General features: G+C 39.7%; 1 protein-coding gene across 1 annotated transcript; it reads right to left on the bottom strand.

The window, feature by feature from the left end:
- Positions 1-671: 671 nt before the first annotated feature.
- On the bottom strand, positions 672-21,874 carry SLC38A4 (solute carrier family 38 member 4). Its single transcript, XM_030960077.1, has 16 exons — positions 21,799-21,874; positions 17,723-17,953; positions 16,553-16,643; positions 15,145-15,260; positions 12,220-12,293; positions 11,998-12,090; positions 10,420-10,501; positions 10,246-10,328; positions 10,078-10,136; positions 9,429-9,707; positions 9,231-9,310; positions 8,038-8,138; positions 6,967-7,091; positions 4,249-4,393; positions 3,179-3,276; positions 672-1,785 (listed from the first exon to the last, which is right to left on the bottom strand). The coding sequence occupies exons 2-16, from the start codon at positions 17,839-17,841 to the stop codon at positions 1,684-1,686; spliced, it is 1,647 nt and encodes a 548-aa protein (XP_030815937.1). The 5' UTR covers positions 17,842-17,953; positions 21,799-21,874; the 3' UTR covers positions 672-1,683.
- Between the last annotated feature and the right edge of the window lie 1,522 nt (positions 21,875-23,396).

The following is a 23,396-nucleotide window of genomic DNA, read 5'->3' as shown; positions in this document are numbered from 1 at the left end:
CACAGCCTTCTGAATCTGCAGGTTTTTGAGTAAAATCTGTTTACTCAATGGATTTCCAAGTCAGAAAATGAAAACTCCTTTTACATGAGCTTGGATTTGTGTAAGTGTGATAAACCCAACAGTGGCACCTTCCCACTCCTTCCCTCTGCTAAGGAGTCAGCAAGACCTCCCTGGCTGATCTTCCCTGGGGTGTGCAGAGAGCATATGTAGTGAGTACTCCACAACACAGCCCAATTCATGATTTGACTGTTAATTAAACATGAATGTAGCATGGAATGCAATGCTTTTTTTCTTGTCTTGCGCAGCTGTATAGCCCAATACACTTGAGATTGTCAATAATGCTGTTACCCTTGCATGACTTAACCATACAGGATGTTGTTAAATGCTGATGTATGCATAGACATGAGGTACAGCAATTGAGCAAGTAATTTGAATTTGTGGTATACAACGCAACACAAAACTTCAACACATGTATTAAGAATTCTCAAGAGAAAAACATCTTGAAATTTATTATAATGTAAGTAGTAAACATATGAATGTGTTTTTACACAGGTAGCAGTTAGGGCTTGCTACAGGTATATTTCAACCACTGGTGAATAAAAACAGACCTTTTACAAACCCACCAATTCAATATGTTTCCTTCAAAATAATATTAAGTGTGTGGCTATGAAAACAGAGTGACACATAAAAAAATCAAAAATCATATACCACAGGATAACATTTTTATGACTAGAGGAAAACAAAAAATTATGTACATAAATACATATATTTTTATATATAGCAAATTACAGTTTCCTGCACTGAACATTTATCAAATACACAAGTACTGAACAATACTGGATAGCGTGCTTTGTCGCACCTTGTGGTCTCCTTAAATTCCTGCGAGAGTGGAAGACAAGTTTTTATGGAGGATACAACTTGTTCAGTGATGTAAGCTCACACAATAATTAAAAATTAAAGAAAAAAAAAAAACCCTACTGCAGAAATGACTGATATTTCCAGCACAGGCATCTTTAAAAACAAAATGAGAATACTCTACTGTTCTTCAAGCACTTGCCCCAACAGAGAATCTGTGTCAGAGAGCTTTATTCTGTGCAACAGCTGGGCGATGAATCTGGGCAATAAATCTAACACTCAGCTTTATCCACTGGCTTGTCAAAGCCACTGTCTTTCTGATGGGCAGATCAGTCTATCAGGCACAGAGGAATCACCTTCCAGATCCCCTTAGAAACCGTAGCCTGTCTCTTGGACCTGGGCAGCCGCTCCCATGACCTTCAGATTGAAAATGAGGCAATGGCTGGTTTTCTGACCATTACCTTCCCAAGCCTCCAGGAACTAACCACTATAGTGGTTACTATCATCATGGGAGATTTTTAAAGGGGTGACACCAAGCTGTTTTTGAGAACTATATACAGAGTTATTTTGGTTTTGAAAACAGAAAGCATTCACACCACACTTTTCATTTCACCTGGCCAGAAATGCTAAGCTCAGATTCCTAATGCATAAATAACAATCCTTACTGAAAAGGATGATGTAGACTCCGTTGGGTTCTTGTGACCCCACCAGAAACTGTCTTCAAAGTTCTGCAGTTACTAGCTAGGAATAACAATCCCATTCAGATGTTCTTCAGAGCGCACAATACAAATATTTGTGTTATAAAAAGCACTTGGTTGTCTTCACAGGTTAATGATGTCTTGAATTTGGGGGATTGTAAATCCAGTCCATTACAATAAGAGTCATACTCACAAGCATGAAGATTATGCCAACTATGAGGAAAATCAGAGCCTGCAATTGGAAAATGAAATTTAATTAATAAAGCAAGTGACTTAGAGGTGGTAGCTCATAGATTGCCCCACTGGATCTGCATTAGTGTAACACCCATGGCCTAAGTTTGGTTTATTCTATGTGACTAAAGCCCAAGTAATGTCGTACAGGGATACTTGAATCAGAGTTAGTCCTGTGTTTATATCAGTCCAAGAGAGATGAACTTTACACAGCTAGATCTGAAAACAACCCACTTTGGTACTGTGAACAATAATAAAAAAACATAACAAAGAAACAGCTTTGTTTTTTATCGTTAAAAAATGACAGATTTTCAGTCAATGGTCATAGTCTCCAGGATTAAGAACAATTTCAGAGTTAATCTGCTGAATCCTTATTAGACAAACAGGTAAGCCCATATCTCTTATCTGACAGTGTTTCTGTACATATTCAAGTGATTCAGATGCTTGTAGTCACCCTTTGCTTTAGTGGAGCTTTAGTTTACCATAATCTGTCCACACTTAACAATACTCTGTCTTTGTAAAATAAAGATGAATATTGAATGTGATCTCAGTGCAAGATGTGAAATTCTAGATGTGCCTAACACACAGCAACATGAAGAGTGAGCAAAGAGACATGGAAAAATATTCAGAGTCTCTCTACACTAACAGCGGGAAAAAACATTGTAGAAATAATTTCATCATAATAAATTTCTTTTATAAGTATGTATCAGTTACATGACTTTTGTGAACATATATATATAGATGCATATATGCTCATCTGTTTACATTATGTGCTTACATATATATTTCATCAATAACTTTTCTAATTACATTTTCAAAGAACATTTCCTCAGTGATATTTAAATCTGCAGACAGTTATTGATGTTCAGGATGAAAGGCATTGCAGTGGCAGTCCAGCATGACATAGACACATGCTGTGCATAAATGATAGACCTTCATATAAGGGCTGTGGATCTATCCCAGAGGAGTGCTCACTATTACTTATTTATCTCTGCAGTGCAACTTCCTTCTTAACCTTGACCTCAAATCTTCCTGTTAATCCACAGCTGGTCTTCTAGCACAAACCGACAACTTCTTATACGACTGTCTTGGTGCTATTTATGCAAATGCAGGTGTTAACTGGAGTTTAGATGGGATTAAGTAAGTCCTGTTTTCTGGTGGTTTGACACACTTCGTCCTAAATACTTAGGTGAGAACTGGGAGCAGTAGGCCTCTAAAGGCTTTGTCTTGAGAAGCCACAGGTGAATCTCACTGCCCAACCTGTATTTTGAGTGAGACACTACCATTCAGGAGCAAGTGCCGGATGTTGCAAGTCAGTGGTCTGAGTGTTAATGAAGAGTGGAAATCACACACCCTCCCACCCTTCCTTTTGCAGTTGCCCCCAGTTCTCTTACCCCAATCTTCTGAGGAGACCTCAGGGGCTCCTTCTTAACAATTCTCAGGTAGAAGGCACCAGGGAGGATGAAAATCAACATCGTAGCTGAAGAGGCTCCTGGAAGAGAGAGCAGAGCTGAATGCTGCAACATTTGACAGAAAAGCAGAGTGGTGCACCTGCAAAAGACAGCCTGTGGGAGGCAGCTGCCATTCTGAGCCCAGCTGTACAAAGGGCTGTCTCTGTAGACTATATTCATGGAGAGCTGTAGGTGTCCAAATACTCATTTGGGTGCTTGGGGGCTGAAGAGACGCTTGTTATTGGGAGGGCTCTTTCAAAGTGGTGTGGCTGCCCGTGCTGGAGGTGTCTGCATGTCAGCTGAAGCCTGTCTGCTGTCAGGTGAAGCAAGGACAAATGGACATTCCCAGGGCGGGATGACCCTGGAGAGCAGGTATTGAAAAGAGAGTGGATGATCTGTGCCTGAGAAGTGCTGACTCCTCTCTGCTCAGCAGTGTCCAGCATGAAGACCTGGGTATAAAAGGCAGGGAGGAGCAAACCAGCTGCAGAAACCCCATGGAGGTGCCTTTCTCAAGGGATCTGCATCCCTGAGTCCTCAAGCACTTCAGAGCATGGAGGCTCTTCACGGACCTCTTTGGTCAGAGGCCAAAACTGACCAAAAGAAAGTGGTAGGGAGAGAACTGTTAATGCCAAAAGAAATGCGTCACTTTTCTTCTTTTTCTAACACAACAGTTTGGAAGTCAACATTTTTTCATGCTGTAGGTGCTTGGAAACAATAGGATTTCCCTCTCCTCCACATATATTAAATTCCCTTTTGGTCAAAATGGGAATTCCTTACCAGTTTTTGTATCGGGATTATTGGATTTCTTGTGCCTCATGCAAAGTAACGACAAAGTTGGGTAGCTTATAACTTTGTCTGACAGCTGTGTGGGAATCCTTACATCCCCTTTAAATTCAAATTGTGTTTATATTACTCTACTGTAAGACTCAAACAGAGATTGACTTTCAGTCTGTGAATGTAAATATGTTGTAGAAAGGACAATAGAGTCAACAAAAAGTATTTATGAAACCTACCGATAAATCCAAAAATGTCTTTAATAGTTGGGACAAAAATTACAAGCAGATTATTAAAAGCCAAAATTACTGCTGCAATCAGGAAATGTCTTATCCAGCTGAATGGCCTTTTGGGAAACAGCAAAGCACTGATAGATGAACGGATCTGCAAGATGAAAGACAACAGGGAAAGTAAAACAACAATTAATTTATCTTTGCTTTCAGTTAAAAAAAGTCTATATTAGCTACATCTGTTGTGAGAAATTCTAACTGAAAAAATGTGTTTTCAGTCTTTGATTCCCATAATATAGTCTCAATCTGATGTAAGTTTTTGGGAACTGGGTTCACAGTTTAATGCAGAAACTCAAATATTTGCAGTGTAGGAGAAAGTCAAATAAATAGGGTGTAAAATCAGGGACATGAAATCTGTTCAACTGAAAGATGCTAATATCAGCAAAAAAATCCTCAAAGAGCACCCCCACTATAAGTACTAATCAGCAGGCAAAAAAAAAGAGCATGTGTGAAATATGAATTGCTGTATTCCTGAACCTGATGAAAATCCCACAAGAATTCTGTAATTTTCTTTTCTGAGAGATAGAGGAAGTTGTTGTACTTAACCATTAAATATATACATATACATATCTGAAAAGAAAAGCATATTTTTCTATGCCACTTGAAAATTATAACCCTAAAACCTATTGCAGAGGATTCTTTTTTGCTTCACTGACTTTCTTACACATCATGGATTTTTTTGCTTTTACAACATAAAAGAGGGTAAGTAGAAAAAAAGGCCAAAAGCAAATCCAGTTGGTAGCTCGAGGTGATGTTATTCTGAAGTACCAAAATTAACTTAAAAGTTGATATTTAGAAATTGAACAAAAATATTTTTACAGTCCCAAAACTCCAAATGCACTTCTGTTTGGTTGTTTTAAAGTAACATATAACTGCTTTTAGGTGAGTTTGGCAATTAAATAAATATATGGGGTTCTCTCAGTGTAGTACATCACTTGAAAACACTCAATGAATTTTGTATTTTATGTTTTTATGTTGATGTAAACCAATATTAGGAAGAGGGAGGCAAATTTAAAATATTTTGTTCAGTTTTTGAGTTGGTGTAAAATATGTTTCTTTCACAAAAGAACTTCTGCCTGCATTCCTGTGAGCTTACTGTCAGCATACTGAGCATTATTGCTTTTGTGACACAGTCCTTAAAAAGAAGCTTTCAAACAGAAGTTTTACAGTGACTAATGGTATATAGATCTATATTTAATTTTTTTTTCTAGCAGTGCAATGACTTTTTTTTTTAATAAAAGACTCTGACTATTTTAAGAAAATACAAATGGGATGATTAATTAAAAAAAGGAGTTGATATAGTTGTAGTGCTTATTTGAAGGAGTAATATCTGCTGAGATGGCTGTCCTGATAGAATGTGTAAAGCTCTTCAATATTCTGGTTTACAAGCAAAAGATATTTTCTCAGGAGTAATTTTAGGAAAAACCAGTGTTGTGGTTTGTAACTGCTAACTATTCAAATATAAAAATGATTATACAGAAATCTAAAAATACAAAATGCTACACCTGACAGACAGGCTTCTTCAATGCCCTTAGCTTGTTTTCCCATTAAGACTGATCAATTTGTTACAACTAATGTAAACATTTAGCCACCGGTTTGAACATGATTTTTAAGGCAGAGCACTGGAGCTCTCCAAGCTAGAAGGACTGACCACTCAGGGTGCTTTATACCTGTTTTTTTTAAATTTTTTTATTTAGTAGACAACATTGAGCAGTGATTACTGCTCTAAGGCATTTGTCAGCAAGCCTGGAAACAGAACCTATGCAGAGTGTGTATTGCAACCAGGACAACAGAGCAACAGGACCCCCTGGTTACTCAGATGGGAACACTTTGCTGTGATGCAGCTTGCTGGAAGCCCTCCTGCAGCATGATGCTGGCCTTGTACGTGCTGTACTAATGACACACCAGCCTCCCAAAACCAAATTATGAGGATCAGCTATTTTCTCCTCTGCTGCTTGGCAGCTCAGGGAAGACATGAGGCTCAGTCTTATACATTCAGGAGCCTGGAGTTCTGCCCCCTGGGGGAGATTGATCCCTGAGGAGGGTCAGTCCCTCTGCTGAGCAATTTGTTTAGATGTGTCTTTCTGTCCCTGCTATTGTGGTTATTGTATTTTTCCCAGTGAAGAGGACACAGATGTTCCAAACTTTGCTCAGACAACTGACTGTGCACCTCTTTTATACTTCTTTTTTCTGGCATTTAGTTTCCTCACTTGCCCATAGACTCAAGCCTGCAAAGTGAGCACAGGGCCCTCTGTCCCTGTATTTCAGCAGCTCAGTGTGGGAGTCCTGCACAATGTGTGACCTGAGCTTCATGTGTCTGTCCTAAGTTTGGATGCTGTAGAAGGTGCCCGTGTCTGTATTAGGAAATCTCTTAAGTGGTTTCAGTATGCCTCTAAGACTTTGGTACTTAGGATTGCTCTGACAAATAAAGTACAGAAAGAGCCAGGGAAACAGAGAAGTAATTCCTGATATATTTATAAAGATTGATTTATTTCAATCTTTCAGATTTTGCAACCTTAAATGTCTAAGGTCCATGCTCTGGCCAAATGAGAAAACAGACCTCTCTAAACAAAAAACTTAGGCTTCCTTTTCTTCAGTGTTAAAATCTGTGCTGATCACATTCAGTCAGTGAATATGGGTTACCCTGGTTTCAGCTCTGCTACTTACAGGGAAAAGGACAAGGGGCACGGTCAGGGTCACAGCCACCAGCACTGCCAGGCGAACTGACAGCAAAAGGGTGTCAAATGTGTACACTTTAGTGTATGTGTGAAGAAGCTCATCTTCAACTTCTCCTACGAAAAGGAAACAGGAAGGAGTTAAATCACTTAAGCGGTACCTTGCACATTGAAAAGGATCTTTATACTGCAGCCGGATAAGAGGCAAGATTAACTTTAGCCCAGCTTCTGTCATTATATACAAGTTAGGGCTAGACATGAAACAGGAATTTTCCCACTGTGACTGATACTAGTCCATCATTCAGAGATGATGAGGGTAATACAGCTCTGAGGTGATGCTTTGTACTCTAGTATCTTTGAGATGACTTTGAGAAAATCATTAAGTGGATGTAGAACCTGAAGTAAAAATAATTTCTGTGATATGAAACAACTCACTGAACTGGTAACAGCTCCTTTTGACCTCCACCCAGCAGAGCCCTCTTGCCCCAGTGATAGGGAGCAGAGTGTGCTGTATCATTCACTTCTCTGCTGTATGGAGGGACTGACAAGGTAAAAAGAGGTGTTTGCACAAAATGGTGTGCTAATAGAGGGACTACTCTGTTTGCCCATCCGTTAGTTTAGCTCATCCAGATTTTTTTTACACTAGAATGATTTGCACCTGTTTTTCAGCATAGATGAAACTGAACTAGTGGCGTCAGAGACAGATTGGATAGCACTTAATAGTGTCATGTAAAACTGTTGAGCACTGGAGTATTTTTAGTACTCTTGGCCTTTGCCAAGAGTCAAGTTTACAGCAGCTTCTTGTCTGAGTTCACAAAGTCAAGGGAAACAAAACTGGCCCCCCAGTAGGTGCCTTGGAGTCTCTCACAGGTGAGGATTGACAGTTGGATAAGTCCCACAGTTCACTCAGAAGGTTACACACTGTGTATTATAATTAAATGTTGCTTAAACTTGGATTCAGGCCCCCAGAAAATGCATTAATACTTGAGTCTTTGTGATAGAACCAGCCCACCTGCATTAAAAAGTGAGGGAAATTTCTGCAGAGAACAGTGTTTTGACCTACCATAGAAGGTAAGATATCCAAAGAGGGCAGCCAGAAGATACATGATAAGCATGCCAGTGATGGAGATGTTTGAGACATTCTGCATCCGCTTTCGGGAGCGACTGAAGTACAAAAGAAAGAGAATAACAGTCCTATAAAGCCTCTATTTGTACAAGAAGTGCTCTGAAGGATCTTAGCTCTCTGACACACCCTCGCCAGATAGAAAGTTCATAGCAATTATATTGGTTACATAGAGCTCTTGATGCTTTACAACTCTGTGTAGAGCAGTACAGATTTATAAAATATGTTGAAACTGCATTTCTAGTGCTTTTTCTGTGGCAACATAAAAATGTGCCACATTATTTTATATACCACTATTTATTAAATGTCAATCTCAAATGGTATATTTTAGATTAAATAAAAAATGGAGGGATGAGAATTACAGGTCTGTTGACAAAAGTAGACAAGAGTTTTCAGCCATCTCTATATGAACATACCCTTATATCTACATAGGGCTGTTCTGCAGGTTCAAAACCCCTTGCAGATCGCATCCTTCCTTCATAAATCCTTTGGTTAAAGAAAATCTTCATCTTATAGGACCTGCAAGCATTTTCCCAAGTCATATTAGAATTTTTATGGCTTCTGAGGTTAAACCTACTGAAATAGGAGGCAATGGTTCTTAGCCTCCTTGAGTTCTGCAACACAACCTTCTGTAAAGTGATTTTTGCTGTTCAACAAATGCCTTTTATTAGCCCTTCCCAGCTATTAAGTCTGTGCCATTTTAAGCAAGTATATTTGATTTTTGATATTTGTTAAGCAAAACAGGCAGAGTGAAGAGCCTATCTAAGACACCCAAACCAATGGCATCCCAAGAAACTTTAAGAGTAAGCAGCAACTGACACAGACACAGAACACATTTAGGTATTATAAGAAACCAGAATGATCTGTTTCAGTGTAACCAAGTTCCCCAGTTTATTCAGATCATTTAAAGGATTTTCGAGATTCCTCCTTTACTAAGTAATGATAAATGCAGTGGTTCTCTGTCACTGATATCTGACTATAACACCAAAGCAAAGCCAAAATCTGCTTACAATGGAAAGCAATAATTCACTATCACGTGGATGTTCACACACCGGCAATCAATGGATAGCATGTAGAAAATTATCTCTATCTATGGTTGACTGGAAGTATTGGACAAAATTGAAGAACCTTACTCTTTGAGTTCACTGTAAATTGGTAGCACCTCAGGGTGGCATACGAATGCAAATGCCAGGATGGGTATTGCATAGGCAGTCTGTAAAATAAAGCTCCCATTAGTAAGAATGGTCACGGCTGTACCTCTGACTTTTGGCAGGCAGCAGTTTAGCTGTGGTGCAAGTCGTGAAAGGCAAGTTCTACAGGATCTCCCTTACCCGTGAGTTGAACACAAAATATTTTGGCTGGCACTTGTCACTGCTGTCACTGTGTGCTTCATATTCTACACCGCTTTTCGGGGAGAGATCTTTTGGCTCCTCAAGGCTTGGGAAGTGCCCAGCTGTGTTGTCCATCATGAAATTCACACCAGAACTGAGTGACTCATTTGATAACATGACCAGGTGCATTGGCACTGTGCTATTGGTGGCGGTCCAGTTTTCAACCCCGTGGCCCATGATGGGAAGAGGACAGGGTATTTGGGATTTCTTGAAGATCACCTACAAAAAGTAGACAATGTTATCAGAAGAGTACCACTATAGGAGATTACATATCTGTGGTATTCCAACAGAAGTATAAGCAGACACTGAGAAAGAGAGGAAGCAAGAAACCAAGTGCTACCAATTCTGCTTCTTCTGCAAATATTTGTTGTTAATCTGCCTCTGCTGTTTTCCTGCTTTATTTTTTATTCTCAAGTGGTTTTTTAACTGATTTTTTTATTCTGACTTCACCTATTGCTGAATAGGTTGTTGATTTGATTAACTTGCAGGGGCTATCCTAACGCAAAATTGTCACAGTACAAAGTATAAAAGTATTTAAGGTTTACAGAGTCTGTATTTGTCTGGAGACAATACCCAAACAGTCACCTACCGCACTGACAAAGAAAACCATACAGGTCAGCGAAAACCCACTTGTATAACCAAGATAACCTGTGCAGAAAGAAAAACAAAACAAAACAAAATAAAATAGCTCAGTTACATAAAAATTCACAATCCTAAAAAGAATAAGAAATGAGTTTAAGCAGGGCATTAAGCTTACCTAAACTTTTTAGAAGGGAGAGGGGAAGAATAATTACAACTGTTACAAGTATGACGAGGTAGTTCCCATTAAGGTACCATTCTCTAAAGAGGAAGAATAAAAATAAAAATAATCATCACTGACATCAAAGTGAAAATTTTTCATATCAGGTTCAGGCTGGGAAAAGACACCTACCCAGAATTCTCCTCAAGTTTCATAAATGCTCTGATGACTTCAGGAAGTTCATATTTAATAATAAAGAGGTAGCTTGACATTGCTGGAAAAAAGCCAAAACAAAACAATCACCTTCAGAAAACTGAGTTTCCAAAACTATAGCTCCAAAAAAAGACAAAAGTTTTTGCTAAAGTAGCGAAATGAGTTTTGTTTAAATAAAAGTGTGACTAAATAAATAAATAAAGCCTTTATATTGTTATGAACATGTTCTGAATGACATCTAGCATTCTGTATTAGAATACAATACAGTTACTACTGAATTTGTAGCATACTTAAATCACTGTTAATTTTTCCTTTTGCTTTTTTGATATATATATATATTTTTTCCTCCAATGGATGCTGTCCATCCCCATTCTGCAGTAGCTTTAGACTTATTTCCTCTAGATCTCTTCAGCTGCCTTATCCTTCCTAATTTCAACTTTTTTCTTCCAGTCTTTTCTCTCTATATAAAGAAATCAACTAGTTGTCATGATTCCTGATGTAAGAGTGGACTTCTATACATCTCAGTTAAAATGTACTGCCAGAAGCAATGCTTTTTTTCATTTGTTTTTTTTTCATTTGTTTTACGTTTGTCACAGAGAGGTCTCTAAAGACCGATGGTTCAATATATACAAGAATCAAAATCAAAAAGTCTTTTGCATTTCGGAGATGTGAACTACCTCTGTTTGTGTAGCCAAGTTGCTGTAACAGGACAGTATTGCTCTATTGATGGAGATTTGCAAACATAGCAAGTTCCAATAGAGAAATCACCAAAAAACCTGCATAAATTTAAATGACTAACGGCACATTTAATTTAAGTTTCAATTACCTCACCTTAAGGAATCTGTTAAAATTTACAAACTCCCTTTTGCTTTCATACCAGGTGTTCTTCAGCCTTCTTAAAATGCTTCTTCCAGCATAGTAAAGAAAAAAAGCTTTGCTGAATGAATGTACATTCTATCACTACTGTTTATATTGGTATTTCTCCTGTTCTGAGAGGATGGAAGTTATTTGATAGATATTTCACAGGATGTATTTTTGTGGCTGAGTACATTCAAAAATTACTTTAAACATGCATTTTAGGAATAACACAACCCAACTGTTATTTGAAGGAATAATTCAAATATATTCATTCAGCTGAAAAATGAACCACCGAAAAGCCTTTTATGGGAAGTCAGAAGCCTATGCTTTTCCTTTTAGGTCAGACTAATCTTTTCTAAGTTGAAGCAGAAGCTTCAACTAGATGCTAAGGACAGACTGAGCCATAGTCAATAAAGAGAATGGCCAGTTCCTTGAGGACAGTCAGTCAGGCCACTTTAGCCATCACTGAAGCCTCTTCACTGGCCATGGAGGGATCCCAGGTAACTGTCTTTCACCATACACTGAAGTGCCAGGTAGCTGAAAAAAGTGAGATGAAGTCCTCATGTCCTTCACTTTTACAATACAGTGTATGCTGTATCTGGCTCATCTCTGATGCCATTTAGCCAGACAGAGGAGAGAATTAAATCACTTGTGTTTTGTAGGAAGAGCATTGGAAGCTAGAAAACTTTTATCTCTTACCTCCAATATTCTGCATTGTGACTGAAATGAAAACACTACACTTCCCAGGCCAGCCAAATGCCTTTGCTCCCAGTTTTTCATATATTAATGATCCTGAAAAAAAACCCCAAACAAAATCAAAACAGAAATATGAGCCACTACATTGGACATACTTGATAAATTGCATTCCAAGGTAAAATACATGCATGCAATACAGACTCTCTGTCAATCACAGCCTCCTACCTCCTTCTTTTGATATCTTCAGTAAAAGGTGGACTGAGTAGAGTGACAATATTGCTACACTGAGCAGCAGAACTCTGCAAGGCAAAGCAGAAATCAGAATCCTAAGCAGGACATCAGAGAAACAGTTGATTTGAACATACACTTGCTTGTGCTCATGAAGTTCATGAAGTCCAGTAAGTGCTAGTTCTGTGCTAGTCCACAAGAACAAAATCTTGTATCTTAACAAGATTCCACTAAAGTAAACAGATTTCTATGCAAGAATCTGGTCTTTGGACTCTCACCTGCCCACTGATTTCTCATTTTCAAATCTCTCCTTAATCAGAGCTGTCAAAAAACCCCGCAAAAATGAAACCCAAAAGCAAATTGGGTGACTGGGACAACTTCAATGCTACCTCTTGGCTGGTCACTGCTTTTGACTTCTGGCATATCGCTGTGCAGTGGAGGTTAGTTGCCTGCTGTGTGAGTACATTAGAAATCTTGCATCATGTTAAAGCATGACACAACACTGGAAAACCTGCTCTTGGAGCACTGGTAGCTTAGCTTGTAGTCTTAGTCCGCCTGAAGATACCAGTACCTGACTTCAATAATTCTGATTACTGCCATATTTCTGCCACACAATAGGTGCATCCTATGTGATTTCAGCTATCTGCCTCTTGTAAACTGCTTGTGAAAAATGTAGCTTTGTATGAGATTTTCGGGGTACAGCACTGTGCACAGCATAATTTATTACCTTAACCGTCTTGTCATCAGCCTGCCCAAGCGCTGGTGAGGAAGAGAATAACATGACAGAGATAGAAAATATGGATGCACTTTATCCTATGGCTGAACAGGAGGTTATGCCCACAGCTTCCACTCCCCTGAACACGAGGTTTTGTACAGATATAGGAGACACTGACAGCCAGGTTCTTAAATGAGTCTAGGAGCAGACGAGGCCCTGGGGCTGAGTGATGAACCACCAGACCATCACAATTTCCTCTGAAGTTTCCCTCTTCAAGAGAGACAGTCAGTGCTACCACCTTGATGTGGGCAGGGCTGTCTCCTGCTGTGGGCTCAAGCAATATGATAAAGGGGGGTCATGTCTGAGGTGACAGTGCATCGTGCTGAGGTGGCATCCTCCTTGATCAGGGGCACCCATACAGCTCCTGTTCAGAGACATGATCTCTGTGTCCTGACACATGAGATGGGGTAAACCAAAGCCCTCCTGGTTGCGCTTGCTAAATCATGCTGGGCAGCAGAAATGTTGCTTTTGGAATTTTGTGAGCCTTCTATTTTCCTGCACCCTGTAGAACACCTTCCAGCATGAAAGCACTTGGACAAGATGAGAAGAGTGAATTACAAAAATGTAGATGATGCTGCCAGCATCATCTCAATTAGAATTCATGTCCAGCAGTTTCCACTTAGTAGATGGGATCTTTCTGTCCCACTAACACTAACATCTCGTGCTGCGAAAACAGAGGAACTTCAAGCAATTGGATAACTGCTGTGGGGGTAACAGTATCTACACACAAGTTCAAACTTCTAAATAAAATCCCTTCCTTTGCCAAAAGGGAGAATGTTCTCATGCCATAAAGATGCAAATAGCATAGTAAAAAAAGGGAGCTGTGGGGGGAGATACTTTTCTTCTTTTGCTTTAGCATTACTCCCTGCTTTAGCACTGCCAACAGAGCTAATATCATTAGGCTTGTATCAGAATTTTTAGCCACCAGTCAGTATGAACAGAGTTTCAAAACAAAGATATTATAAAGATAATATTTTTCCCTGTTAGTGAAGCTTAACATATCACAATTTTCTTTCCCGTGATCATTTGTGAGTATGCCAGTTAGTACAAATGCTCAGAGAAAGTTGGAGGAGAAAAAAATCCTACATTTTTCTGACTCTGATAAAATGTCAGTTTTAAAACTGGCTTCCAATTTTTGCTCTGCAAATACTATATCTAAACCAGTTGGGCGCAGGTGTTATGAAGTGCTTATACGGAACAGCATTTGAATCTACAGCTAATTTTCAGTTAAAAATCATATTGGCAAAACAGGAGATGTTTCTTAGCAACTGTAAGCTACATGTAAAATTTTAAATGCTGTTGCTGTTATAGTTACACAGTCCCCACAAGTAAGAAGCTCTATAAAAACATGTAGATTTCAGTAATGTCAAAAATGGCTAATTGTCACACAGTAATATCATGGTTTATTCCAGTCTCATGAGAGGCTAAAATTAAGGCTTCAAGTTAGAATTAAAATCAGTAATTAAAAAAACCCACCATATTTATTTTTGATACAATTCATCTCATTAAAAGGAGCCAGATGTTAGCCATAGATTAAAAAACTTCCCATGTCTGTATGTTACCGTCTGTCAAAACCCGTGTGTAGATACTGTTTGTCAGTCACAGATTCTGTGGATACAGATTCTGTGTAGATACTCTTTGTCAGTCAGAGACCAATGCTGTCCTTTGTGCACATTGGGTACAGACAGACTTGGAGCAGCGACATTAGATCTGTGAATGCCTTTGCACTCAAAGCATGTTGCCATTTCAGATTGTATCAAATCCTCTTCTTCCATTTCTACATAGTGATTAGATGATTGGGGTGATGCAAACATATTTATTTATTTAATTCCCTTTTTGGATTCTCATACTGAACTGGCAAGATTGGTCTTGTTATATTAAGACCAGCGTGCTGTTCTTTCCTTTTGTTTTTTGGCTGTGCAGCGTCAATTCACAGTCGTGTTTCTAACACAAAGGAGGTCTAAAATTTCAGCAGTGAATTTTCAGCAGTGGATGGCTCCTTGTGGTGAAGCTGAAATGCTCTCATTACAGAGGATCTTGCAAGAATTTCAGCTAACAAACCAAACTTAACATACCTCTCTAATCACAAAAACTTCAGATCCAGCCTCCTGCTTATATTCTATGTGCTTATTTTTCTATGTACTTACATGAAAAGGATAATTCCTGTGTTGGCCATGGCATAGGAGAGCCCTAAGATGCCACTGCCCATAATGGCATTGCTGAGGTTGAACGAGGACATTCCAAAGGAAGTTCTACCCCTGTGCTGTTGGGTGCAAGAACAGAAAATGGCAATTCATTTGCATTTTACGGAGCATGACTGGCTAATTATCCTCATTGCTGGTGTTCCCTATACTGCTCCCTTGATGCCTAGAGGTGGAGCTTTTCAAGGTTGCCAAGCCCAGAAGCACTTGCCACCAAAAAGAGTCTACCCCAAAGACAGCTGTGCTGGTAGCGTTTGCCTCTTCCCACTCTTTCATTGTCTCAATCAGAGGAGGCTTGCATTCCTGACAGGTGACTTAGGTGACACAGTTACACTGGCTATGCTGGCCAGCCTCCATGGAAACACATGCTCTTATCAAACAGGTTTCCCAATTACCGATTTTTAAATATTCAGATTTTTTAAAGAAATGAGTACAATAGATTATTGAATTTGTCTCCAAGTAAAATGCACTTTTTTTGGGGGAACTAAAAAGGTGTCTGGGGGGAAGAAAGAAAGGAGTGCTGTGTGCCTAGGGCTGGAAGCAGAAGAATGGAAGAGGACAAAACCTAGGAGAGAGGGGATGGTGTGTGAATGAGTTACAACAGATACCAAGTGGAAAAGAAAAAGAGAACATGGCTCCTTATTTTGGTTTACAATTACAAATAATATTTTTGATTTTATGCGATCATTCATTAATAAAATCTGTAACACCACTGTAAAATAATGCCTTTCATTTAATCAAATTCACTAAAAATGGAGTAACATTAAATCCTAGCAGAGAGGTACCCACATGCACACCCCAGCAGCGGGTGCTGTGCTTCCACTTGCATGTGGAGCTGTCTAGGGAGTTTGACGCGTGCTGACCATGTAGAGCTCAGCATCATAAAGCCAAAACAATAAGGTTCTTTCTTTAAAGCAGTGCAGCTGAATGTAGATTCATTTCCACAGATGCTGGAAACTAGAAGTACAAGCATGTATCCACTAAGGTACAGATCTACCTGGCTGTAGGAACAACAAAGTCCTGAGACCAATGTCCTCTCAGGAAAATGGGTGCAATGCCCCACTGTCTGCACATCTCAGCTGAGATTACATGGAGATGTTACTGAAGCTCAAGTGTGATCTAAGGAATTTTTCTGATTACTTGTGTAGGAAAGACTGAATTTTACTTGTAAGACAATGGAAAGAGTTTGCTGCACCGACTGTTAGAAAATGTGTTTATTCTTTGAAAGCCAAGGTTATGCTGGCCAGGCTCCAGAGTAATTTTGCTTACTGACACTTTCAGAAAAAAATCAGGTCAATAAGATCTACTTTGTAATCATTCATTCATTCATTCATTTAAAAAGAATAAAACTTACATATTCTTCATTATAGTCTTCCAATTTCTTTTTATCCAGATATCCATTTGTAAGGAACTTCTGACTTTCTGCATCATCACTAGCAAAGGGACTGAACACAAAGAAAAATAAGAAAACTTTAGATAAAGCTTATGCTACACATTTTATTTGAGTTGTACCTTTTGTCATCAGTGGGAACTTTCCTTTGACATTGCTCTGAATATTTAAAAATATATCAAAAAAATAGATCTGTTCTCTTGTAAAGTTCTCATGTCCAATGGCATGTTTAGTAGATCTTAGCTTTGGTTTGAAATTTAGTTGTAGACCCAGTAATCTTTGAATTACACTTGATTGCAGATGTTGGAAAGCAGATCCGTACTGTCAGTAACACGCTGAAGCTGAGCACGTGCTTCATGTCTGGGGAACAAAGGCCCTTGTTAGAGATACGTGCTGGAGGGAGCAGCAAGCTGACAGCAACGGACTGGTGGCTGGTTTTGAGATGTCTTTTTCCAGCCACACAGGTGCTAGTGCTGTGGTGGGTTCTGCTGGAATGTCTGAGGGTGGGCTGTCCCTGCTGCCCTCCATGCCTTGCTGTCATCCTTGCGCCGAGGTCGGGGCAGCAAAGGGAAAGAAGGCTTTACTCAAAAGAACCGCGTGGTTTTTATAGAGTGGTACGATAGATTCTATTCTATTGGCTAACTAACAGAAACATCTTTCTCACGCAATGTCCTTGAGAGGAACAGAAAAATAAAGTAGAGAAACACTATCTGCAAATTGTTTATAGTCAACAAGTTATCACATCTTTCTAGCTTTCTACAACTTCTCACAGGCCGCTGTGAGACATGCTTGCCGTTTCTCTCTCTCTATCCCACGGCATCCACACCTTGCCCTGGGGAACATTCCCCTCAGTGTGCTCAGGCTGAACTGCTCTGAGAGTGCATTAATTACACATATACTATTTGACTGGAGTAGTTGGAAACTGCCAAGGGTTAGTCTGTATTGGGAGCCTGAAGACATCAGTCCAGGTGGCGGCAGGCAAGGGGGGACCTGGGCTGCCTTGCTGTTCTGGGCACACTGTCCTCCAGAGCACAGAGCAAGGAGGGTCAGTGCTGTGGGGAAACTTCCCAGATGCCATTAGTGAAGATTATTGATTACTGCTTTCTGGCCTTAACAGAACAGAGAAATGCCTACCTGCTAATTGCAGCCTTTTCTGAATCAGCTGGCTCTCTGTAATTGTCTTCGAGGCTTTCCCCACTGTTGCTCTGATCATCAGGTTCGATGTTGACTTTTTGCAGCTCCATGCGATCCATTAGAGCGATCAGCGCTTTTCAGCACACACACTCGCTTCTTCAGGGTAAACAGCGGTGTGCCGTCTGCTTGTGGGTCCTCTCTGTCATGCAGGGACTGCCAGAACACTCTGTTCTGCAAACAAAACACAACAGAACTCATTAGAGTTTTCTTCAAATTAGATAAACCAGTGTGAATTGTTTGGTTTGTGTTTGATCTTTGTAATAGCATTAAGAGGGGAAACTGTTGCAGACTGGGAAAATTCCGGGCAAGCATAAAAGTCTCTTTATATGCCACCACTTGGTTCTGCTGTCTCCCTTCAAATGGTAAAGGTTGCAGAGGCCAACAGATGCACAGTGGATATCCAGCATCTGGAAAAAATACAAAGTCAGCAGAAAATAATTTACTGAACTGCTGCTTTGGAGTTTCTAGGGGAGGGTGATGCAGAAATGTTTTCTGATAAAAACAGAAATATAGCAGTATTTATATATAGCATATATATATATATATATATATATATATATATATATATATATATAGCAGGCTTTCCCATTTGTTGGAAGATTAATGTTGTCACAGGTTTAAATGTTTTTTAGATTTGTCCCTTTCACTGGGATCTGACAGAGGTGAGCAGCATCTCTGTATGACAACTTTTTGATAATTAGGAGGTGCAATTCTGATAGGCCAGTTTCTAAGGGGACCAGTGTTTAATTCTTACTTGACCCATCACTGGAAGCTCTGTCTCACACAGGATTAATACATGGATATTAGACTGATTATCTTTACCCCACAAGAAAAATTCTTGCCTTTTAAAAATCATATGGATAAATGCTCAACTCTTTATTTAATGTATGGACCAAATGAAATTGTATGACCCAAATTTACAAAGAGAACTTCACCTCTGGGATTTCAGCAGCTGTGTGCTGCAGACTCATCTGTAGATACACATGTGAATTCATTTATTTATTATCAGATTCAAGAGGAAAACACTGTTCAAGAAATGCTGCAGTTCTGCAATCCTTCTCCCTTGATGCATTCTGTATTTCCATTCCACAGCTGAGGGGACACCAGTGAAGGGAGCGAGCAGAGATCAGAGAGCACACACTTGGGGCCACAGCTGCAGTTCCCTGGACCTTTACCTGCTGCCTTGCAATCAGGCACGCTGGCCAGATTTATGACAATTTTCATAAATATGACATGTCAAATGCAGCTCAGCATTCCATAATAACAATATCAGAAAACATTGCAACAAATAATTTTCTAAGTCTGGCTCTTTGCAACACTAAATCTGCAATTATTTAATAGCCTTTCTCCTGGATTTGCGTTTATGGGTGTATAGGTCCAGCTCAATGACCAGACCTTTGCTGTCCTCTGATATTGATCATATGCTGTTAGGAACATCAACAAGCATATCTGTGGTGGCAAGATGTTGGAGTGCATGTGTTTAAAATGCAAATATAAACTTTAAATACCAATCCTGGAGGTTAAAACTGACTCCAGGCCAGAAATTAATGTCAAATTCCTTGCTTCTTACTAAAAGCATTCACCCAGACCAGACAACTGAAAAGGAGAAGCAATATCATAGTGCATTAGGAAATTTCCTACCAGAGAGAGCGGCTGGCTTTAATTCTTTCTGCTGCCTCACAGAGTGTTTGTATGTGTGGGGGGATGAGTGACTCAGGCATCAGAGCAGAGCTGCTGGCACTCACATTTCAATGCCTGGGGGATTCTACTTGCTTAGGATATTAATAACGGCATGAGATAAAAAACCAGTAACGCCCTCCTCACCCCTCCACCCCCAACAGAGCCCTGACAACTGTGGTTTCATTCACAGAACTGTCTTCAAATGCAGACACTGCCCTGTCTGAGAAAGAGAGTTTTTCCAATTCTTGATGCTTATTTTTAATCTGTGGTGTAGAAGTCAGGCAAACAAATCTATCTGTGCTTATCCCTGTTCTGGTAAAGGGTAAAACCTCCTCTGTGTGCACTGCCTAACTTTTGTTGGAAAAATGTCTTTTCCAGAAGTGGCAGTCCAAAATATACAGATCTTCAAAGATACGGGAAATGGAGGAAAAGTAAGCAAAAAAGTTGCCAGGAGTTAAGCTGCACAACGATTAGGCTGAGGATGAAAGCTTGTGCAGCACAGCAAACAATATGGAAAAATTGACTGAAAATACATGTTACAGCATAAGAATCATCTGGACATTGCCCTGTCAAACATTTACACAAGTCATCTGATTTATAGACGTCATCTCAAGAGGCTCTGTAATCACTGCATAAAGCAATGATTTTCTGTTTTATTTTATTGTTTTAATCTCTGAATTCCTAAAAGTCTTCTGGTGAAACTATAAAGCTTCAGGTGGCAAAATTAAGCCTATGGAGAACCTGCTTTCTTGCAGTTGTAATTTTTTAGGGAGAGGTTGGTAGAACTCCAGAGGTTTGCAAACCATGAGCAGAAAGCCATTTGCATAAATGTGGGGAGAGTGAGACCCATAAAACAGGGCTGCTATTAGACTGGAATATTGCAAACGCTAATAACTGTGATTATGACCAGTGGTGCCTTTGAACTTCAGAGAACTTGGCAGGGCTGGTCCTTAGTTGGTGGCAATCCATATCTTCAGTTCCTAGCACTGCAGATACTGAGGGCTCTGGGAGATGTACAGGCACTGGTAGCATGTTCTCCCCACAAGTAACCGAGAAGAGGCAGAGCTGTCACTTCTTCACCTGAGGGGGACATGGGGTGACCCTGTACCTCTGGACCTGTAACTCAGCCTGCAAGATATTTAGATAAAGGGGATGCACTGACATTGGGCTCTCAGTTGCATCCCTTCAGGGGTTTGTGCTGGTGGATTGCTGTTCCTGGGGGGAACCAGGGCAAGGGTGGTGTGAAAGCACAGCCACCAAGGTTAGGCAGGCCTGGGCCCTGCCAGAAGCTTTGCCTGCAATATTGGAGGAAAAACACCAAAGTTCTCCTGCTTTATCTTCCCTGGGATTTAATGCTTTCTGCTTCAGAGCTATGATTTTGGTGCCTAAACATACAAGATAAATCTCTTAGATTTCCAGTGTTCCTCAAACTTGCCTTCAATACAATGATGTTTTTCTGCCTCTTGTAGCATTTGGCTGAACAGAAAGGATTTTTCTTAAAGTATGGTATTAAAATGGAAATACTTATTGCAAAAGAAATTTACCCATTATTAGAGGATAGTTATTTATCTCTATAAAACTAATTTTCCTCTTCAAGTATAGGGTACTGTTCTGCATCATTTATTAAGTAATGGTTTCCAGCAATGATTTGGAAAATTATGAAATTTTTGGCATCTGATTTCACAAGGTTATTGATTTCTGTCCAGTCTGCAGTTAGAACATTAGGCGAATGGACAACCACTGGGCAAATAATGCCAGGTCACAGATATGACTAACACTTCCATGGGTTTTGCAATATCAATATTTGTAATCTCTGCCATGGTATCCAATGTAGCAGATTTTGCCAGATTCTTCATCTTCATGACAGTGACTTTATAAGGTTATTGTCTCTGTGGCTATTTCAAAATGAAATAAGTGTTGCAGCTGTGAAATAAATAATTAAAATGTAAAGCCTACTTTCCAAAATTAATTTGTTCAAAGAAATATTAGCCAAGTAACTCAAGAGCTTGGAAAAAATTTTCTCAGAAGATAGCCAAGGGCTGCAAAGGAAAGCAATCATTAATTTCTTAATTGACTGGGAAATTTTGAATAGTTTTGCTGTTCTGTGTTTGCTTAGGTTTTGATTTTCTGTACAAAAGAGAACTCTAAATTTCACTCCTGAAGCAATATCAAAGATATTTGCCAGTACAAATTACCATGTCATTAAATCTTAAGGAGCCCATCCTTCATATTGCACTTATATTTACAGATTAATTAAATTTATAATTCCCAATTTCTGAAGATATGGCCAGGATCTAAAATACATAGATAAAATTTTATAAAGAAAAAATGTTTACCTCTGAGTTAAGCGGGTTCCTTTCCTCACTTGCTAGACAGGTTATATCTTTTAGGAATTGCACCTGTAAGAAAAAGTTTACTCATATGCAACCTAGAGCAGTTGAACAGTGATTTAAAGACAAATGGGAGTGTATGGGACGAACCAATCAACAGCTGCTACACCCAACAACTCCCTTTGACAAACTTGCGTCAGCTCTTAAAAAAAAAGGGGAAAAAAAAGAAGAAAGGTAAATCAGTTTATTGGAGCACACTGAGGGCAAACATCTCAGTTACCAGAGCTATTTGCTCTCTGAGCTGAGCCCTATTTCAAAATGCTTTTCCCCAGAACACACCACCCAAGCTTGATCACAGCCTCATTTGACAGTCTGGATTTTTGAATAATGTGCATGCATTAATCTTGCAGTGGCACAATAATAAAGAGCTTGGAAAATAAGTTCTGGAAGAAATACCTGTTTGCTCCCATACTGTTCTTATGTCTGTGACAACAGAGCTACGTCTTGCACTGCCTGTCTAGACTTGGTCTGAAGCACAGGGCTGTTTGACCTGTGCCTTAGTTTCCCAGTTGAAATATTTAGTGTCCTGTCAGCTGAGGAGATATATGTCCAGTGGCAAATGTTATTCATTGGATGGCAATATAGGCCTGTGGAGAAGTATTTAATTATCTGTGATTTGCCTGTAATACTGCAGAATTTACTGTAGAATTTTATCCAATTACATAATGACCATGATTAAAACCCACATCTAACCCCCCAGCCCTCCAACCCATGTAGGCTTTGTGATTAAAGCCCTCAGACTGGCCTGACTGTGAAGGCAGGAGGGGAAGTGAGGGGATGTAATTTTTAATTCTTAGAGTTTCCTGTGGAGCACTCAAACTGCTTTAGCTCAGGCTGGGTGACAGCCTGTGGGAACCCAACCCTGCTCCAGTGTGACCAGGCCTTCTGCTTGCTTGCTGCCAGCCCTGGCTCTGCTGTGCTGGTTTCAGAGTTCCCCCCACCAAAAAGAAGTCTGAGTTCCAATATAGACTCAGACAAATGGTTTAACAAAAATAAGCTCTGTCTCCCTCAGTTCTGCATTCCCGTGAAAAGACAACTGATTTTAAGGCCAGTCATGCCATATGATGCCAAAAGTAGACCAATCCAAAGATTAAGAGGTGCAAGGTTTGGAGCCAGAGGTCCTATCTTGATTTAAACATAGCTGGAAAAATGAACAAATTTTTGGGCCTAGATTGGTTGAATGGACTTTGAGTCTGAAAGCTCCCTGTGTTTTCCATTTCATCAGTTGATCTAATGAGGGAAACAGGCTTTCCCTCTAAGGCATATGACCAAGAATAGGTGTCCTTAATGTATTAGGGCAGTTCCCAGCAGTTTGGCACCAGGTTGCCCTATGCCATTGCTAGGGTAAGGGAGCAGAGCTGCCAGGGGAGCTGGGGCAGGCAGCTGTGCTCTGCTTGAGCCTGTTTGCTTTGCACACTTGACAGGGCTGTGGGTATGGACAGCCTCCTTGGTGCTCTGTTGCTCATGTGGCTGTTTCATGTAACAATAGGGGAGAGAAAAACATTTCTTTAAACAAAGGAAAATAAGACTGCAAACCATAAAGA

The sequence above is a fragment of the Camarhynchus parvulus genome, chromosome 1A (assembly GCF_901933205.1).
Source record: "Camarhynchus parvulus chromosome 1A, STF_HiC, whole genome shotgun sequence".
NCBI lineage: Eukaryota > Metazoa > Chordata > Aves > Passeriformes > Thraupidae > Camarhynchus > Camarhynchus parvulus.
Note: the sequence above shows the minus strand (reverse complement) of the source record. Positions and strands in the feature narration are given on the sequence as shown.